Below are 16,304 nucleotides of genomic sequence, written 5' to 3'. Positions count from 1 at the left end.
ATATCCAGAAGGAGCAGGTGGGTCAGAGACATAACTGTGGATGAGGAATACTGTTCCCACTCCAGGCAGTGTTCCTTGCTTCCTAAAGACACTCATCTGTTCCCCATATAAAATAATTCCTTGCTGTTGTGCTGCTTACATAAAAAGGCGAGTGTGGATGCTCCGTGGGCAGGCATTTTTAATGTCTTGGTGGGTTGGTGTGTGTTTCCCCATTGGAAGCAACACAGATTGAGAAAGCAAATATGCCATTTCCACCCAGGAGAGAGCTCAGGACTGCAGGCATGAAGGTGGGGAAGGAGGGAAGCACAATTGTCCATGTCTGCCCTACCAAATTGTGGAATTCCTGCAAATTCCACCACAGCTTCACCAAAATCTCTCTCTCTTTCCACGAGTTGCTGTAGTGTCAATCTAAATTTACAAACACTTTTTTTTAAGGGAGTGTTTCGTGTAATGGCTGTATTATATCTTTTCAGATTAAATACATAATAAAGGCTGCTGATGCTTTTATTTTGCAGGTTGACATCTAATTTTGCACCTATAAAGATAAGAAATGTCAGGCTTCTTTCTGCTCTCTCTGGCTGTGCGTGGAATCATTCCCGTGCTTTTTCTGCTGTCTGAATGGAGGCAGAAAAGGCTGGGCAGAAAGGTTTACCCAGTGTGTTTATAAACTCAGGATGTTTGAAAAGAGTGCGGAGATGTGCTGAGTTTTCTTGTTATCATGCACCAGGAGATAAGTTTGAGATCTTTCAGTTAATGAAACTAAACAAAGGTTGGGCCTTTTGTTTCTTATGAGCTCGAAGAAGAATCAGCTTATCGCACCCAGTTTGGGCTGCTGACGTATGGAAATGTGACTGCACAATTGCATTTGCTGCTTTCTCTTTGTCATGACAAGCAGGACCTGGTCTTTGAGGCTGTTGTTTTAAAAGCAAGAAAGGACGTATTTAACTGTGTCCCGGATGTGATCTGGAAGGAAGATGCATGTAATACCCATCTGCCATGCTTCCTTTTGGGTTGGTCTGGACATTATGCCTGAGGGGTAGTGGGGTCTCAACCACAACTTTGACACAGCCTCCGAAATGTGACCTGTGAAGTGGGACGACGTCTTGACACTGTCTCACTCAGCAATTTATCACCCTCAAAGACAAGTTGTATCTATGCAACATCTCATTTAAAAGGCATCTTATTTCTCTGGTGTCTTGCTGGTGATCACATCTGAATGTGTGAGGGCACGTTTTTGCTGGGCCCATCCCTCTGGTTACGAAGCAGAGCATCCCCTTGCTGCCCCCAGTGCAGCGATGGCTCCTTGTGCTGCTAGGTGCATCGCAGGCTACAGAGCCATGCCCTGAAATTGTTGCTGCTTGCTGTCTTTTTACTCAACTGCTCTACCTTTTACTCCAGCCATGTTGAAACAAAGCCAGTCCTGGTATTCACACTGGAAAATATTTGCAAATTATGTATTTTTGGTGCATATTTTCCCTCTACCCACTGAAATGAATGAAGCTAGCAAACCTGCTTCACTTTCTCCTCAGCCAGTCTCTTCTTCCCTCTCCCCTTCCCTCTGCATCTGCATATCTTTCCCTCCCCCATGTCTAAAGGTACCACTACCCTTCAGGGCACACATTGGGAATATATATTTTTTTCTTCATTACGTTTAAAAGCTACTGCTTTAGCAAAAACAGCTTTTGAGCCGTTGGAACATGAGAACAGCTGTAGCAGTGAGATGAGAAATGGTCCTAATATAGAGAGATTTTGGGGGCTGCGTCGCTGAGTTGGAAATGCCATCCATAGAATATCCCCCTAGTGCTAAAACCCATCGAAATAGATTGGAATGACTTCTTGGATTCTTTATTATTTTTAATGACTTGTTGTGTTATATCCAAAGGAAGTTGGAGAACGCTGTTCACTCCTGAACTTAGCCACAAATGCTCTTCTGTGCATTTGGTCCAGCTCTGCATGCAGAAGAGTAGCTGGAAAAGGGATGGGGAAGAGAGGGCATCTTTGTACTAGTAAGGGGAGTTGTTTTAAACTGCACATCTCCCAAACAAGTAATGCTTTTTTTTCTTCTATTTTTTCTTTTTCTTTTTTTTTTTTTTTTTCCCAGCTCGGGGATTGGATCACATTGCTGAGAACATCCTGTCCTACCTGGATGCCAAATCGCTGTGCGCCGCAGAGCTGGTGTGCAAGGAGTGGTACCGCGTGACGTCGGACGGCATGCTGTGGAAGAAGCTGATCGAGAGGATGGTCAGGACAGACTTGCTCTGGAGGGGGTTGTCGGAGAGGAGAGGATGGTGAGGGAACTGCATCTTCACCTCTTTTGCCCCCATTTAAGACAGTAGGTGCCGCGTGTTTCAAACCACGTGTGGAGAGGCGTACGTAGAACCCTGAAACATCACGTTGGTCCCAAACCCCACAAACCTGAACCAAAATTCAGGGGCTGGGGAGTCGGAGCATCATTTGGCTGTGCAGGCAGTGTGGGGGCTTGTTCCTCACTTTCCTCATCTGATGATGCTCTTATCCCACTGTGACGAGTGAGATACACAGACTGCGATTTTTACGCCCAGCTGTCATTCGGTTCAAATTAAGAAGCTGTGTACGCCCCGGGGAACACTAAACTAGTCAGCAGTTCAGAGCAGAAGAGCTTTTTTAGGGGTGGCAGTGGGGCAGCATGTGCTATGAATTAGTTCTTTCCTGATAGGTCTGTTTGTTTTCCTCAGCAGATTTTCACTATTAGATATCTGTTTAATTTTCAAACTGGAAGCTGAGGGTAGGTACCACGGAGAATAGGGGACTTTAGAAATGCAGATAGATTAGTTAATAATCAGCTGGAATAGCCTTACTACAATGTGGGTCTCACTCAAGTTTGAAGCTGCTCTGTTAACATTTCATTAGAACTTTCCCTCTCAGGGGTACATCCTTTAATACATAATTTTCTTTTCCAAGGGTGTCCCTAGGATGTTGGCAGAAAGGAAGCTGGGTATGAATATTTCATAAACAAGATAAAAGTGACAGCTCAGGCATTTTGGTTGCCATTAAAAAGAAAAAGATACGGAGTTGCAAACAAAGACTCCCGTTTCATGCTCAGTTTTGTTCTACTGTTTGTCTCAGGGAGTAAAGGCAAGTAAATCAGGATTGTGAAATGTCTTTTAAAAATAAACACAATGCTGATCAGCTTCCAGTAGTGTAATGTTTATAAGGAGTGCAAAATAAACACAACCATGGCAGTATTAACTTTTGCACCCCTTTTAGTGCCTTGTTCTCTCCAGGACTTCTATTTTTGCTCTTTGTTGTTGAGGTCAGAATAAGTCAGAAGAGGACCTTGGGAGACTATTTAGTCCCTCCTGTGTCCCAAAGGCAGAACAAACTTTCTTTAAGTCATTCCAGAGATGTTCATCTAACACGTTCTTAAAAACCTTCTCTGATGGAGATCTCCTGTGCCTTGCGTGGGCAAGCAATGCCACTGTTTCACTAACGTCACTGTTTTCCTAATATCTAGACTTTCCTAAAATCTAGGCACAGTCTTCCTAGCTACGGTTCAGCACATGATATTTAGCCTACACAGAGGACAATTTCTCATTTTTGTTTCTCATTTTTCTCATTCTTTTATGTGGCTGGGAGATTGTTGCTTCCTCTATATATGGGATGCACTAACCAACCCACATCCTGTGTTTTCTCGTCCTCTTGTCATTCTTGGTTGTCTCTGTTGAGACTCACTGCAGTCATTCTGCTCCGTTTTTGGAGGCTGGAGCTACACCCAGCTGGGTGTCTTCCTTCTGCTGAGGCATCACCAGCATCTAGTGATGTGGGAAGGACTTCTTTCCTTGCCTTATGGAGATCACTCCATTTTATGCTTTCCAGGAGAACAAGATCCCAGTTGCCTTCCTTTATTTTTTGAGTGCCCCGTTGGTAAACTGTGTGTGCCAGCCATTTGTGTGTCCACCCTTGAGCACTTCCACCAAGATCATACTTCTCTAGCTAACGTAAGAGAATGGCCTGTGAGAAGAAACTAAATCTATTTGATGTGATTTATTCTGGACTGATCAATTTGGCTGTTGGCTGTCAGCTTGTCATCTTCTAGGAATTCATCTAATTGACTGTGTGCTGTAGTACCAGCAGTCTGTGATGGGCTGTCCACCATTTCCTTCGGTCTGCCTTATCCCCCTTTTAAAAAATATAAGAGCTACAATTGTCTTTTTCTTGTTCTCTGGAACTTTATTCATTCTCCACATCTTGGAGATGATAGCTGATAGTTCTCAAGTTGTTCCCTCCATATTGCAGGATTTATATTAATACCCATTACTAGCCATAGACACTGACATAAAAAAAAAAAAAAAAAAAAAAAAGGATTCAAAACCCTTCTTCTTATCTCAAGGGACAGTCGCACCATGTTACTGGACCTCTTTCTCAGGTTTTTCTGACCCCTCGAGAGCAAGTTGTGCCCCATCTTTCAGACTGCCCTCTGATTATCTCTAGAAGATACAGCTGAGGCATGGCAGGGTGGTAGAGGACCGGTGTTACTTGCTTAGACCTCCTCATTTTGCATGTGGACTTGCTAATTTCAGCATTTGCAGCTTCTGGTTTACAATAGAAACAGCCAGTTCTGCAGCACCTCGCTGACATCTCGTCAGGGAGCAGTAAGGGTTACACAGATTTAGAGAAAAATCAAACAGAAGCCCAAAATCTGGGTATAATTAAGCCTATCTGAATACTTGATTGAGTTGGCCAGTCATCAAAAACTGCCAACAATAGTTCCTTTTGTCACAGAGCCGTAGCGCAGCGGTCACTGGGATGCCGTGGAAATTCCAAACAGTGCCTTAGGTGACCTCGAAACAACTGGTTCTACATGCAGCAAGACATAGCTTATAGGTAACAACAAGACCTTGTAATAGTAAGGTTGGAAACAATTGACAGGTTTTCAGGCAAATGGGCTTATATACAAATTGTCCTAGACCTACGCCAAGCTTTCCAGGGTGTGCTGTATTATGCACATCTCCAAAGCATTTTTGGTCTCTCTGGGCCAATAATTTTAATTTTCTTGCGTGCATTTCCTGACTGGATCATGTAAGGATCCATCTTGGAGGTGGTTTGTCTGCATCCAGGTGTCCCTTCCTCACATACATATGTCCCCAAATGAGGGGCTGCTGATGATTCCCTTGTCCAAAGTAGAAAACGTTTTTCTCTCAAATTGAACTTAAGGTAGTTTAAAGAATTGTCCAAAGTTCTTTTATTTAGCATTTGTTGTTTTGTTTGCTCAGTCCTATAGTTTACCTACCCACTTAACAACCTAAAGGTTTCTGTTCACTGTTGTGATTTCCCTAGTACAGATTTTGCCCAAAGTATCGCAGGGCAACTAAAGTACAGCCTCTCAAATGAGTTTCAAGGTGTACTGTATGGAAAGGACGAGAAGGAAATGCACAAGGAAGTATTGAGCAATTAATTATGCCATAATGGAGCAAGGGAGGGAGAAGCGGAGAGCTGGCCCAGTATAAACTCGGTGCCTCTGATGCCAGGATTACACTCGGAGGCATTTGTGCCTCTCTCCATTTTGTGAGGCATGTTGCCAGGCAGAGCAGCAGTTAGTACGCCCATGGTGGGGTTTACTAGCTTCCACACCGTGTTTGGTGGCTTCTTAACTTCAGGATGAGGAATTAAAGTTTTTTACACAGCAGGTAGTGATTGCCGTTTATGGATTTTTTTTGTAGCAAAAATCTAGCTTGGGATATGAGTATTCCAAATCAGTGTTGAAATGAGGAAGGCACCACAGATGAAGTGTTGCTTACCAAAATGCAGCAGTAGTAGTAAAATGTCCGTGTACCAAAACTGATGCTGTTCCTGCTATTGCAGATCAAAACTGGCCTTGAGTGCATCGTGAGTTTGAGGGTTCCTTGGCTTCTCTCATTTTCTTTGCATGCTTTGTTTTAAAGGTGACCTCTGATGAGGATATGTCTATAGTGGGTATGAGCCATTCTCGCCTCCTGTTGAGTTGAAGGGATTCATGTCCAAACTAGATAGTACATTTTCCTTCCCTGAGTGAGTAGGAACTGTTTTTTCATGTTTTTTTCAGTGTCTAAATGCAACACAAACATGTTGCAGGGCAAACAAACAAGGAACCACCCTGTCTTGCTGCATAAATGAAGTTCGAATATGAATCTTTGTGTGCTTTTCAACAGTGGTTACCCATGTGTAAAATGCCAGGAAGACCTTCCTCCAAAATGCTGAAACATGATTTCTGTTCAATGGGAGTGTTCTTTGTCTTCCAGGGGACAATACCTATTTAAAAATAAACCCCCTGATGGCTCTGCTCCACCCAACTCCTTCTACAGAGCACTTTACCCCAAAATTATACAGGACATAGAGGTAAGGAACAGCTTCCAGGTGTGGTGGCTTTTTTTGTTGTTGTTTTGTTTTGTATTTTTTGCAGTCTCCGTGATTTTCTCATAGTGCTCAAATTCTGAGAATATTTCATGCTAATGAAATAAGTATTTAATTAAATATGATGTGTCTATGTTTGTCCGGACTTTGAAGATCTGGGCTACTTACAAATTCCCAGGCCTTCATCACTCCCTTAAACAGAGGGTGATTTGTATTGTTCAGTGAGCTGTTTACAGATGGAGTCTGTATGCCTTGCACATCAGATGTCAGAGCAACACAGTACCGTCTTGTCTTTCTCTGTTAACAATACTGTGCCCCATCCAGCACAGATGAGATCTTACAAGGTGATATGGGGAGGTATCAGGAACTGAGCCAGGGAGAAAGTGCATTGCTGAAGACTGCAGTCCTAAGACCCAGGGAAACAGGAAACAACTGGGCATTGTTGCCTTGTATTTAGTGGTGGGCAAATGCCAAATGCCGTGTTCTTACAGTTTGCTAGTGGTACTCAGGTACTGTTGTAGCAGGCTTGCACAAGCCCTTAGGTACAGCTCAGCTGCGACTTTCTCTGCAATTGTCTAGTTGTTAAATCACATGGTTAATAGTTGGAGACAGAAAATTAGTTTAGGTCACTTCTCCCTCATCATTCCATACAGCACAGATGAGTTTAGCCACGATACATACGCCAGGCCTCTTTGCCTAATTAGTTTTATCACGTGTTGCTTCTTCTGGAAAAGTGTTAAGTCATTATATGGGCCTGCTTGCAGGAATAAGAGAAAATAAAAATATTTGTTGTCTTATCAAACAAAAATAAAGAAGAGAGTCCCGTGTTCTATATTTACTTCTCTTTTGTCTCCTCTCTCTCTCTCCTCAAGACAATAGAGTCAAACTGGCGGTGCGGAAGGCACAGTTTACAGAGAATCCACTGCCGAAGTGAGACGAGCAAAGGGGTTTATTGTTTACAGTATGATGATCAGAAGATAGTAAGTGGTCTGCGAGACAATACTATCAAGGTGAGAACTCTCCAGAATGGCATGCCAATGGCACTTAACCGATCTGTTTTTAGTAACCCAGCCTTCTCCTTCACCCACCTCATACCTGAGCAGCATGTATGCCCCTTACATTAGCCTAGAGACCCTCTTTTCTTCTTGAACTGAATTTGCTCACAGAGTTTTTGACCATTAGTAATTACAGACTATGTAACTACTGTGGCCTGTACTTTGGTAAAAAGGTAAGACCAGAGTTCATAGTAAACCCAGTAATGTCAAAGATGTTAATGTGCTGTACCAAACAGCCCATATGTGACTACAAAAATCAGTCCATGCCACTAAATGTGTTGTATCTGCAGTACAGATGTCTGTGTTGCAGAAGAAACAGACCAGTCAGAGCAGGAAGTGCTTGAGGTATGACGAAAACCTTACTTAGCTGCCTGTTTTCTAATGTTTGCTCTGCTAGATCTGGGATAAGAACACATTGGAATGCAAGCGAATTCTCACCGGACACACGGGTTCTGTCCTGTGCCTCCAGTACGATGAGCGGGTGATCATCACTGGATCTTCGGACTCAACGGTCAGGTGTGTGCTTGTGATTTGGAGCTTTCCATTTACCTCAGAGGGCTCAGCCTTGCAAACTGCTGAAATTATCTTTTCTTAAACATGTGCTGTTCAGTTAGTTCCATGAAGTAGTTCAGCACATTTGTTCAGGAGTGTACTGTCCTTGTTTATCAGATGTCCATGCAAGTGGCTGTCAAGGAGAAATGAGAACCTAAGCAAAGGTCAGTCAATGTTAAGATGATTTAGGAAGACCATTTGACATTTCACCAAGGCTTTGCATGTTCAGGCACTTCCTGAAAATGTTCTTAAATTCTCCATGAGAGTAACTTGTAAAAATTTGGTTGAAGTTCTCAAAGCAAGTTTGAAAGTTCAGTCATTCGTTGTCCCTTAATTTTAACAAATGAAGTGTGACTAGATCTCCTGTGAGTTTTAATTAAATTTCAGCATGATGATTTTTCCCACTCAGTCTTTCTAACCTTGTTTTCCCTCCAGTCTCCATTAAAAGGCTGAACACCTCAAGTCAGCACATGCGGTGCACATTTTCACTATGCAGATGTAAAGTCCGCTAGACATATTACAGGATCCCAGAGAGTTTAAAACCTGCAGTGTAAACACAGGCACACTTGAATTAGTGAGTTGCAATATGAACTTGGACATGAAGGAGATGTCTGTCTTCTCCATGCTGTTACATATTCCTCTTTTTGTCAGAGTACCCACGATGCCCATGCAGTGAAGTTACAGCTGACAAAAAGTTGTGCCAGTGGCCTTTTCTGAAGCTATTACCATGTGTTCCTATGGCTGCAGGCTGCTCATGGTTATCACCAGGCTTGCGTGTAAACTACTGCTGTTAAGCTAGTGACCATTAAATTCAGTTCTTTACATGTGATGTATGCAGTCTCGTGGTGCTGCTAGATTTTGGGATCCTACCATTAGCAGGAATTCAGGATTTCAGTGTGGGAGCTGCACTGTGCTAAACACAGGTTGCAAAAGGAGATACTTACTTCTGTAACAAGCACTATCACTTTACATCTCAGGCCAGGCAGGCCAAATTGCAGACTGGCTACTTGCCCAGAAATACTTTGTTTCCCACTGAATCTTTAAATGTTTGTGCAGACCCCAGAGGCACATAGGATGCATCACTTTTATCCTTGGGTCTCCTCAGGAAGAGGGGCTTTGTCCAATAGGCACTACAGATGGACTCTTAATGCTTCCAAGATCTCAGGGATGCACTTGTCCAGAGAAGTCAGTAGGTCTCCAGCTCCTGTTCAGTTTGGCAATCCCTGTCTGCAAACTGCTTGTGTGCTAATGGCTCAGGTCTTTAGTTCATGATCTTTTTAACTTTGCATTTTGTAATTGGAAATGTACTTTTTTTTCTCCTTTATAATGCAGGCGCTTCAGCTTCCATGCAATAGAAAATAAGACATTAGAACTCTTTCTCACATCTTGCTTTTCCTCAGTGTGTTGGCAGAGGAAAGTTTCAGCTTCTGCAGTGTCTGATAAGCCTGTTGATACATTTTCTGCTCTCACATAGTATATCGGGGATACAGGTGTGATAGTGCCAAAAGAAATCTCATTATAGATAAAAGAAGTTTGCAAACAGAACAGCCCAAAAGGAACACTTTTTAAGGCTTAAAATCTCCATTTCAAGTTCTAGAAGTTCTGCAGGAAGCCTTTGTCTGACTTTTTCTTAAATTATCTTTCAGCTGAAGCAGTTGGTTCCAATGATGTTAAATCAACATAAATGCTCTGTCTCAATTTGGGTGTTCAGCACATTCCTGGAATGTAGTTGTGTACCAGATACATTGCAGAGTAAATGCAATCCGTTGTGCAACTTGTCGCAATTACTTATATTTGTTTGAAAAGCATAATCGTGTCTTCTGCCTCTGCATAAATTATCCTTTGAGTTGATAGTCCTGTGAGAGAAGTAAAAAATTAAACCTGTCTCTGAACTTCCTTCTTCACAGGTTGTGTTTAAGTACTCAGTGACTGGAAATGGAGTGTGGTAGGCTGACGTTACCAGGAAACATCAGTCCCTAGGGCTGTCAGTCTCATAGTTTTCCTCAGCACTAAATTCTCTTAATTAAAGAATGCCTTTTTTTTTCTGGCTGGGTTGTTTTTATGGTGTTAACTGCATTGCAGGGTTTTTGGCTGCTGGACTGTCCCAACGTATGCAAAATCATCAGGTTTATATAATATATATTTTAATGAAATATTTAATAGATTTAGCTATAACTTGTGCTGTTTGCTTCTCTAATATTGCTAGAGAGTTAATTACCTCTCCCCATCCCTTTCTCTCTCTCTGCAGAAATTCTACTGCACAGTTTTTTAACTCTCTCCTCTCTGGTTTGAAATCTGAAACTGCAGGGTGTGGGACGTGAACGCGGGCGAGATGCTGAATACACTGATTCACCACTGTGAAGCAGTATTGCACCTCCGCTTCAATAACGGCATGATGGTGACATGTTCCAAAGACCGATCCATTGCTGTGTGGGACATGGCCTCACCAACAGACATCACCCTGAGGAGGGTGCTAGTAGGGCACCGAGCTGCTGTCAACGTAGTGGACTTCGATGACAAGTACATCGTATCTGCATCAGGTGACAGAACTATCAAGGTGAGGTATTTCAGAGGCTTTTTATTTGCAGCACTGGGTATTTAACAAGCAAGAACAGTGACGAGACAGGGAAGATGATCTTTAGCTGTTACTTCATAACAGCTAAAGATCAGTAAAGATCAGTAGGAAGAATACTTTGGAAGCAGTATTCTTCCTACTGCTCACTTCCAGCAGTCCCTCTTCTATTGAGCTTGCAGAACTTGTTTACAGAACTGTATGGCAAATGAGATCCAAGTGCAGATGTAGTTGAAAAAGGACTATTTTTCTTGGGTGCTTTTTCAACTTGACTGGTTCCATAATCTATTTCAGCACTGGTCACACGCAGAGTTGTCAGAGAGGGCAGCATGGGGGCAAAAGCAAAGGTGAGTGCATAGGAGTCACTTTAGTGTTACTGCTGTGATCCCAAGATGCAGCATTAAAACTGAGTTCCTGTGTAGACTAAACATAGCCTGAGAGTGCTGAAGTCTGATTTTGGAAGCTAATTCTAATACAGTATGGCAAAAACCTGTGTACAGTGACCCAAGCTGCTAACAGTTGCAGGCTACAGTCACAAGTCATTGGAGGGGTAATTTTCCCAGTCTTAATGGTCATGTCTCCAATTAAGAACATCCTCAATGCACCTGTATGTCATACAGATGCCAGATTTTGTTTGTCTCTCAGTAATTTTGCCTGTGTGGTTCTCCCCCTTCCTGTCACAGGTATGGAACACTAGTACCTGCGAATTTGTGCGCACCTTAAATGGCCACAAACGAGGCATTGCATGTCTGCAGTACAGAGACAGGCTGGTAGTGAGCGGCTCTTCAGATAATACGATCAGGTGAGAGACACGGTCCCCACTGCAGATGTCTTTGCAAGCACGTTCTCTCTGATTCCCTGGGATATGCAGAGGTTAGGCAACCGAAGTGCTCTGTACCTTTGTCTTCCCTGAAATATGCTTCCTTTGGTATAGAACATTGGGAACTACTGAAAAGAGATATTGGAAGTCTGGTTTACTGTGTTGTCTTTCATCCTCTATATCTCCAGAGTCCCATACTAATCAACAAGTTGCATTGCTCTGACAATTCTGGTGTATGAAAGAGCTGGCAAGTACCACTTTCTGTGATGTCCTCTTGTGATATTTTAATTGGGCTATGTGTCTAGTTAAAGGGGTCAGATTTGCTGTAAGAGGCATTTAATCCTCTGCAGAAATCCTCCTGGGCTCTGGCCAAACTCTTCTTGTGGTACTTGGCACTGGGTTAAGTTTGGAACAGCTGGTTTAGAGCATGAAGTTCAGTTTGCTGCCTTTTGCACTTCTCCAGCTGCCCTTGTTGCAATCTGAGATTTAACTCCTTCTGGTATCGTGAGCCAGGATTTCTCCCTACATCCTGCAGCTGCTGGCAGAGGGATGTCCCACTAATCTCTGGGTGTCCTGAGCAAGCTTGAATAGTAGTGTAAGTCGTGCAGGGGGGTGGCTCTGTCATGCAAACGGAGGGAAGAGCAGCCTCCCTTTTGTCTTCACCATGCCTTTAAAGAACTGTGTGCCTTCTGATAAAATTTTAAAGCTGGACAGGCTAAGCAGAAAGCTTTCACTTTCCATGTCAGAAATTATTTCTCCTCAGTGAGTATGATTCATGCTGATGTTTGCCTGTGGAGTTGGCTTGCAGTACGCTGCCTCTCCCTGCTTTGCATTCTGGAAAATAGTGGTCCTTTAGTTGTCATTATCAGGTTGTTGTACCAGATTTTAGTATATGGCTGGCTGAGAGCATGACCAAGAGAGCTGGGACTTCTGTCTGTTAATCAGGGGAATCAGTATTAACAGGCTTTGTGTAAGAACAGCACCACGTATGTAGTAAGACCTCCTGCACTTCAAACAGAAAAAAATAACACTCTGCAACCATACTGTAAAACTTGGTCTCAGAATTAGAGTAAGAAATAGTTAAATAGTACACCAGTTAGGGAAGGATCTAAAATATGACTTGTAATACTAACAAAAATAAATGTCAATGTCATGATAACACTACAGAGGAGTATGATTACTTTTATGCTTACATTGGACAAAATCCCTAGCTGACAGATAAATTGTGCTAGAATTCCAGGAATGTTGGCAGTGAATCCTAATGGAAGTCCAGTTTGGCAACTGTGTGGGCAAGGTGCAAGGCTTACCTGTTCACATAGTTTTCTCTCAGCCATTAGCAGAAGGCATATGTCAGTGGAAGGGTGATTAAGAAAAGGCAGGTTACTAAGTCCTCTCTGTGGGTGGCTTGGTGTTTTGTATGTGTGATTTTAATCCATTGTAAAATAACAGATGTTGTGTGTTGGCCTCTAGTAGGGGTTGCCTCCTGATGGGGAATTTGAAGTTTTCCAAAAACACATTCTATTGCAAAAACACTTTCTACTGCAACAACACAACTTTGTTTCTCACAATTCTCAAGCCAAAGAGTAGTTTTCTTACAGTTTGGTCATTTGACTATTTAAAGAAGTAGAAATTTGAGGAGGTTATCAAACCGGGGGGGTACCTTTGGTACCAATTCTAGATGTATGTGAAGGCCCATTCCCCACATGGCTAAGGCTGTGATCATCTTTTCTAATCACAGTCAAATTCAGGTAAAAAATCAAACCGGGACCTGGTAATACAGGCCTGAATTAGTGTGATGCACTTTCCCAGAGCTGCTGGCCATCTCAGGATAGATGGCAAGGAATGGAAACACATGGCATGAAAGTTCCTGGCACAAGATAGCTCTTTAAACCTTTCTGCACCGGTTCATTTCTGGCATTGTCCATCCTGTTTGCAGTCCTTGGGAGATGTAATGCACTCTGACCAGCCAGAGTGCCTTTGGCTGACCTTTGCCATGAATTTGCATGCTCTGACCTTGTCTGGTGTGCTGGTGCTAGTGTGAAAACTGCTGGGATCTTCACAGTTTCCTGAAAGGTTAACTTCATAGCCTAAAGAATCGTCTTCTGCTCCTCTTCGGCTTCAAGTGTGTGCACAGAGTGACCCTTTCCCAGTACAGCAAAGAAAAAGGTGTGTTCATTCCTTGGTTGGCCAAAGTGAGGGCAGCTTGTTGTGGAAGGACAGACAAAATTATTATCCGCCACAAGTCTGCTGCATCCGGATTATTCCTTGGGGGTCCCAGGAGTGAAATGCGTGGGGACAATTTATATCTCTGTCTCTTGAGGAAAACTCACCTGACCCCTCAGTGGCTGTGTTTCTTTGGGTTATGTCACCCAGAGAAATCCCACGAACCATGAACCTCACTCCTGTGAAGTCCCTGTCAGCCTGAACTCTGACCGAATAAGCGTTCAAGAACACATGTGACTGCTTTCTTTCAGCTGTGTGTCAGATGCTGCTACTGAAAGATTGCTGTTTGTCATGAACAGAGCACATCTCACTTAGAGGGAACACCTGTAGACAATACGTGTCAAGAATATCAGTTCTTGTAGGCAAATAATCCTTTCTTTATCCATGATAATTAGGAATCATGTCAAAAAGCTGGCAAAAGTATGGAAAGCAAACAGACTTATTTCTTATAACTGTTTCAAGCATCTCTTACATATTTTTCAATGTAGTATCTAAGTGTAAAATTTAATGTATTTTGATTTATTCTCCATGCTAAACATCCTTTACAAAGCCCCAAGCTGAGTTTTTTACAGTTGAAAGAATAAGACATTGCTCAGTCTGTTACTGGAATATTGTGTCCTGGTTTTGGTGCAGGAAGTTTTTAAAAAAGATGGGATTATTAGAAACAGGTAGCAGTGAGCCACAGAAATTATTGGAGAGCAGGAATAAAATACATTACAAAATTATAAACACAGACTGCCCACTTTAGCTTATGTATAAGGTGTCTTAACTACAGAGTAGATAAACTTTCAGTGAGAGAAAATGACAAATAAAAGGGGCTTGTTAGTTCTTGTGCCTTTCACCACTGTATTGATGTCATAATTTGTCTGACATCAGCCTCCAAATCGGAAATAGGCATACAGAGGTACAGAAAAGGGCAAAAAGCCTTGTGAAGGTGATTTTACCCATTGGAACAAGCTGCCAAAGGACTGGTGAGTCTCCCTGTCTTAACATCTGCAAATCAAAGCTGGATACTTTTATGAAAAACTGACTTCAGTAAAATAAAGTTATGAGGCTCCCTAGAAGATAGCCGGGATATAGCCTGTGTGTGTCTTGTGTAACTAGGGGAGTAGGTGGTAGACATGACTGGTCTGAAGATGTTTGGATCTCTGAATCATTTCCTGTGTGATACTGTAGCATACCAGGGTCACAATGAAAAACACACATCAGATTCACTGCAGGAAAAGGAGTGATGAATATAGGTTGTTTCTTCTTTGTTGTTTTATCATAAATTATATAAATTATTCCAAGTTTCCATTAATGACAAGCAAAGACCAAATGTTTCCTTCTAATAATCAGATACTCAGAAACTCGCATTACTTCCTAATCTCTTCCAGGCTATGGGATATCGAGTGTGGGGCATGTTTACGAGTACTGGAAGGCCACGAAGAGCTGGTGAGATGCATACGCTTTGATAACAAGAGGATAGTCAGCGGGGCATACGATGGGTGAGGCTGTCAGTGCCGTTAATACCTTGCCTCTTACTTTCTTTCTCTGTGTTTCACATCCCACTTTGCTGGATCTTCCTTATGAAAATTAGCGTCTTTGTCTGTCATACCGAGAGGTCCTTTTCATGGCCAGTAAATCAGGATGATGCCACAAAGTACACCTGTTTGTCTTTTTGTTTGTTTGTTTGTTTTGTTTCTTGCTTTTTAAATAAGTCAGTGTTATTTGATGTGCGTGGTTCATTTCTTTAGCTTGTAAGAATATCTGGCAGAGTAGATGCGTAACATCTTGTAGCTAAATGGGTAAGAACAGTTTTTCCCATCTGTGGCTGTCTTCTGGCCTATTTGCCATTAGGGACTAGTGTCTGCACTAACCCTCCCACATGTTCCTTTTTGTTATTATTACCTGCCTTTTATATGTTTTACTTTGTTGACAACATATTCTTTTCTCCCGTTAAGATCTGTGAGCTTTACAAAGGGGAAGTGCAAGAACCACGTCTCAAGAGCAGTATTTCTGTAGTTTTCCATGGACGGCTGTATCAGCTAAACTGTGCTAACAGTTCTTTGCTTTTTCTGTGAGCACTTGATTCCTTTTTGACAGAGCCATGGTGTTTTTCTATTTATTCACTACTAGGAAAATTAAGGTATGGGATCTTGTGGCTGCTTTGGACCCCCGTGCTCCAGCAGGGACCCTCTGCTTGCGAACCCTTGTGGTAAGAGCTTTTGGTAGGGGTGGTGGAGGGAGCAGAAAAGTGTTCTTGCTCAGGGCTGTCTTGAGCCATGAAAACTCAAGTCAGTTTAGCACCAATCTGCAGGATCTAAGAATCATTTCCAGGGGTCTGGCTTCTTTGGGTGTCCAACCCTTACTTTTAATCTTGCAGGCTGTAAAGGATTAAAAATTAACACCTGTGGAGGTTTCATTCACTTTTCAACAGTTCTGTTCTGTGATTTGAAGTTAATAACTAAATCGTTTTTGAGACTAGTCTTTACTTCAGCCTGTATGTACCTACTGATGTAGCAGTACATGGTGTTGTGAGTTGTTGACAGGAAATTCCTTCAGGAAAATAGTACATTCCAAATTGGAGGAGAAAAGTAGCAACAAAAGCAACGTTTTCATTGCTTTTAACTGTCTTTTGGGTGTTTGAGGAAACAAAGGCTAAGGACTGGAACAGACAGTCAAATTGCTTCATCTTTAAACAGTGACTACTACTTTAATGCTCTCCAGTGAT

At 42.4% G+C, this 16,304-nt stretch overlaps 1 protein-coding gene across 8 annotated transcripts in view; it reads left to right on the top strand.

The window, feature by feature from the left end:
• Positions 1-16,304, top strand: part of BTRC (beta-transducin repeat containing E3 ubiquitin protein ligase) — a 115,026-nt gene that overhangs the window by 91,714 nt on the left and 7,008 nt on the right. For all 8 annotated transcript variants that reach the window (XM_035329353.1, XM_035329358.1, XM_035329356.1 and 5 more), the window contains 8 exons: positions 2,102-2,288; positions 6,258-6,354; positions 7,242-7,379; positions 7,822-7,940; positions 10,284-10,533; positions 11,232-11,350; positions 14,968-15,078; positions 15,710-15,788. In XM_035329353.1, the coding sequence (XP_035185244.1) occupies positions 2,102-2,288; positions 6,258-6,354; positions 7,242-7,379; positions 7,822-7,940; positions 10,284-10,533; positions 11,232-11,350; positions 14,968-15,078; positions 15,710-15,788 (1,100 nt within the window). The remainder of the gene's footprint in view (positions 1-2,101; positions 2,289-6,257; positions 6,355-7,241; positions 7,380-7,821; positions 7,941-10,283; positions 10,534-11,231; positions 11,351-14,967; positions 15,079-15,709; positions 15,789-16,304) is intronic.

The sequence above is a fragment of the Oxyura jamaicensis genome, chromosome 6, assembly GCF_011077185.1.
Source record: "Oxyura jamaicensis isolate SHBP4307 breed ruddy duck chromosome 6, BPBGC_Ojam_1.0, whole genome shotgun sequence".
In the NCBI taxonomy this organism is placed as follows: Eukaryota; Metazoa; Chordata; class Aves; order Anseriformes; family Anatidae; genus Oxyura; species Oxyura jamaicensis.
This window is presented reverse-complemented; position numbering and strand designations above follow the sequence as displayed.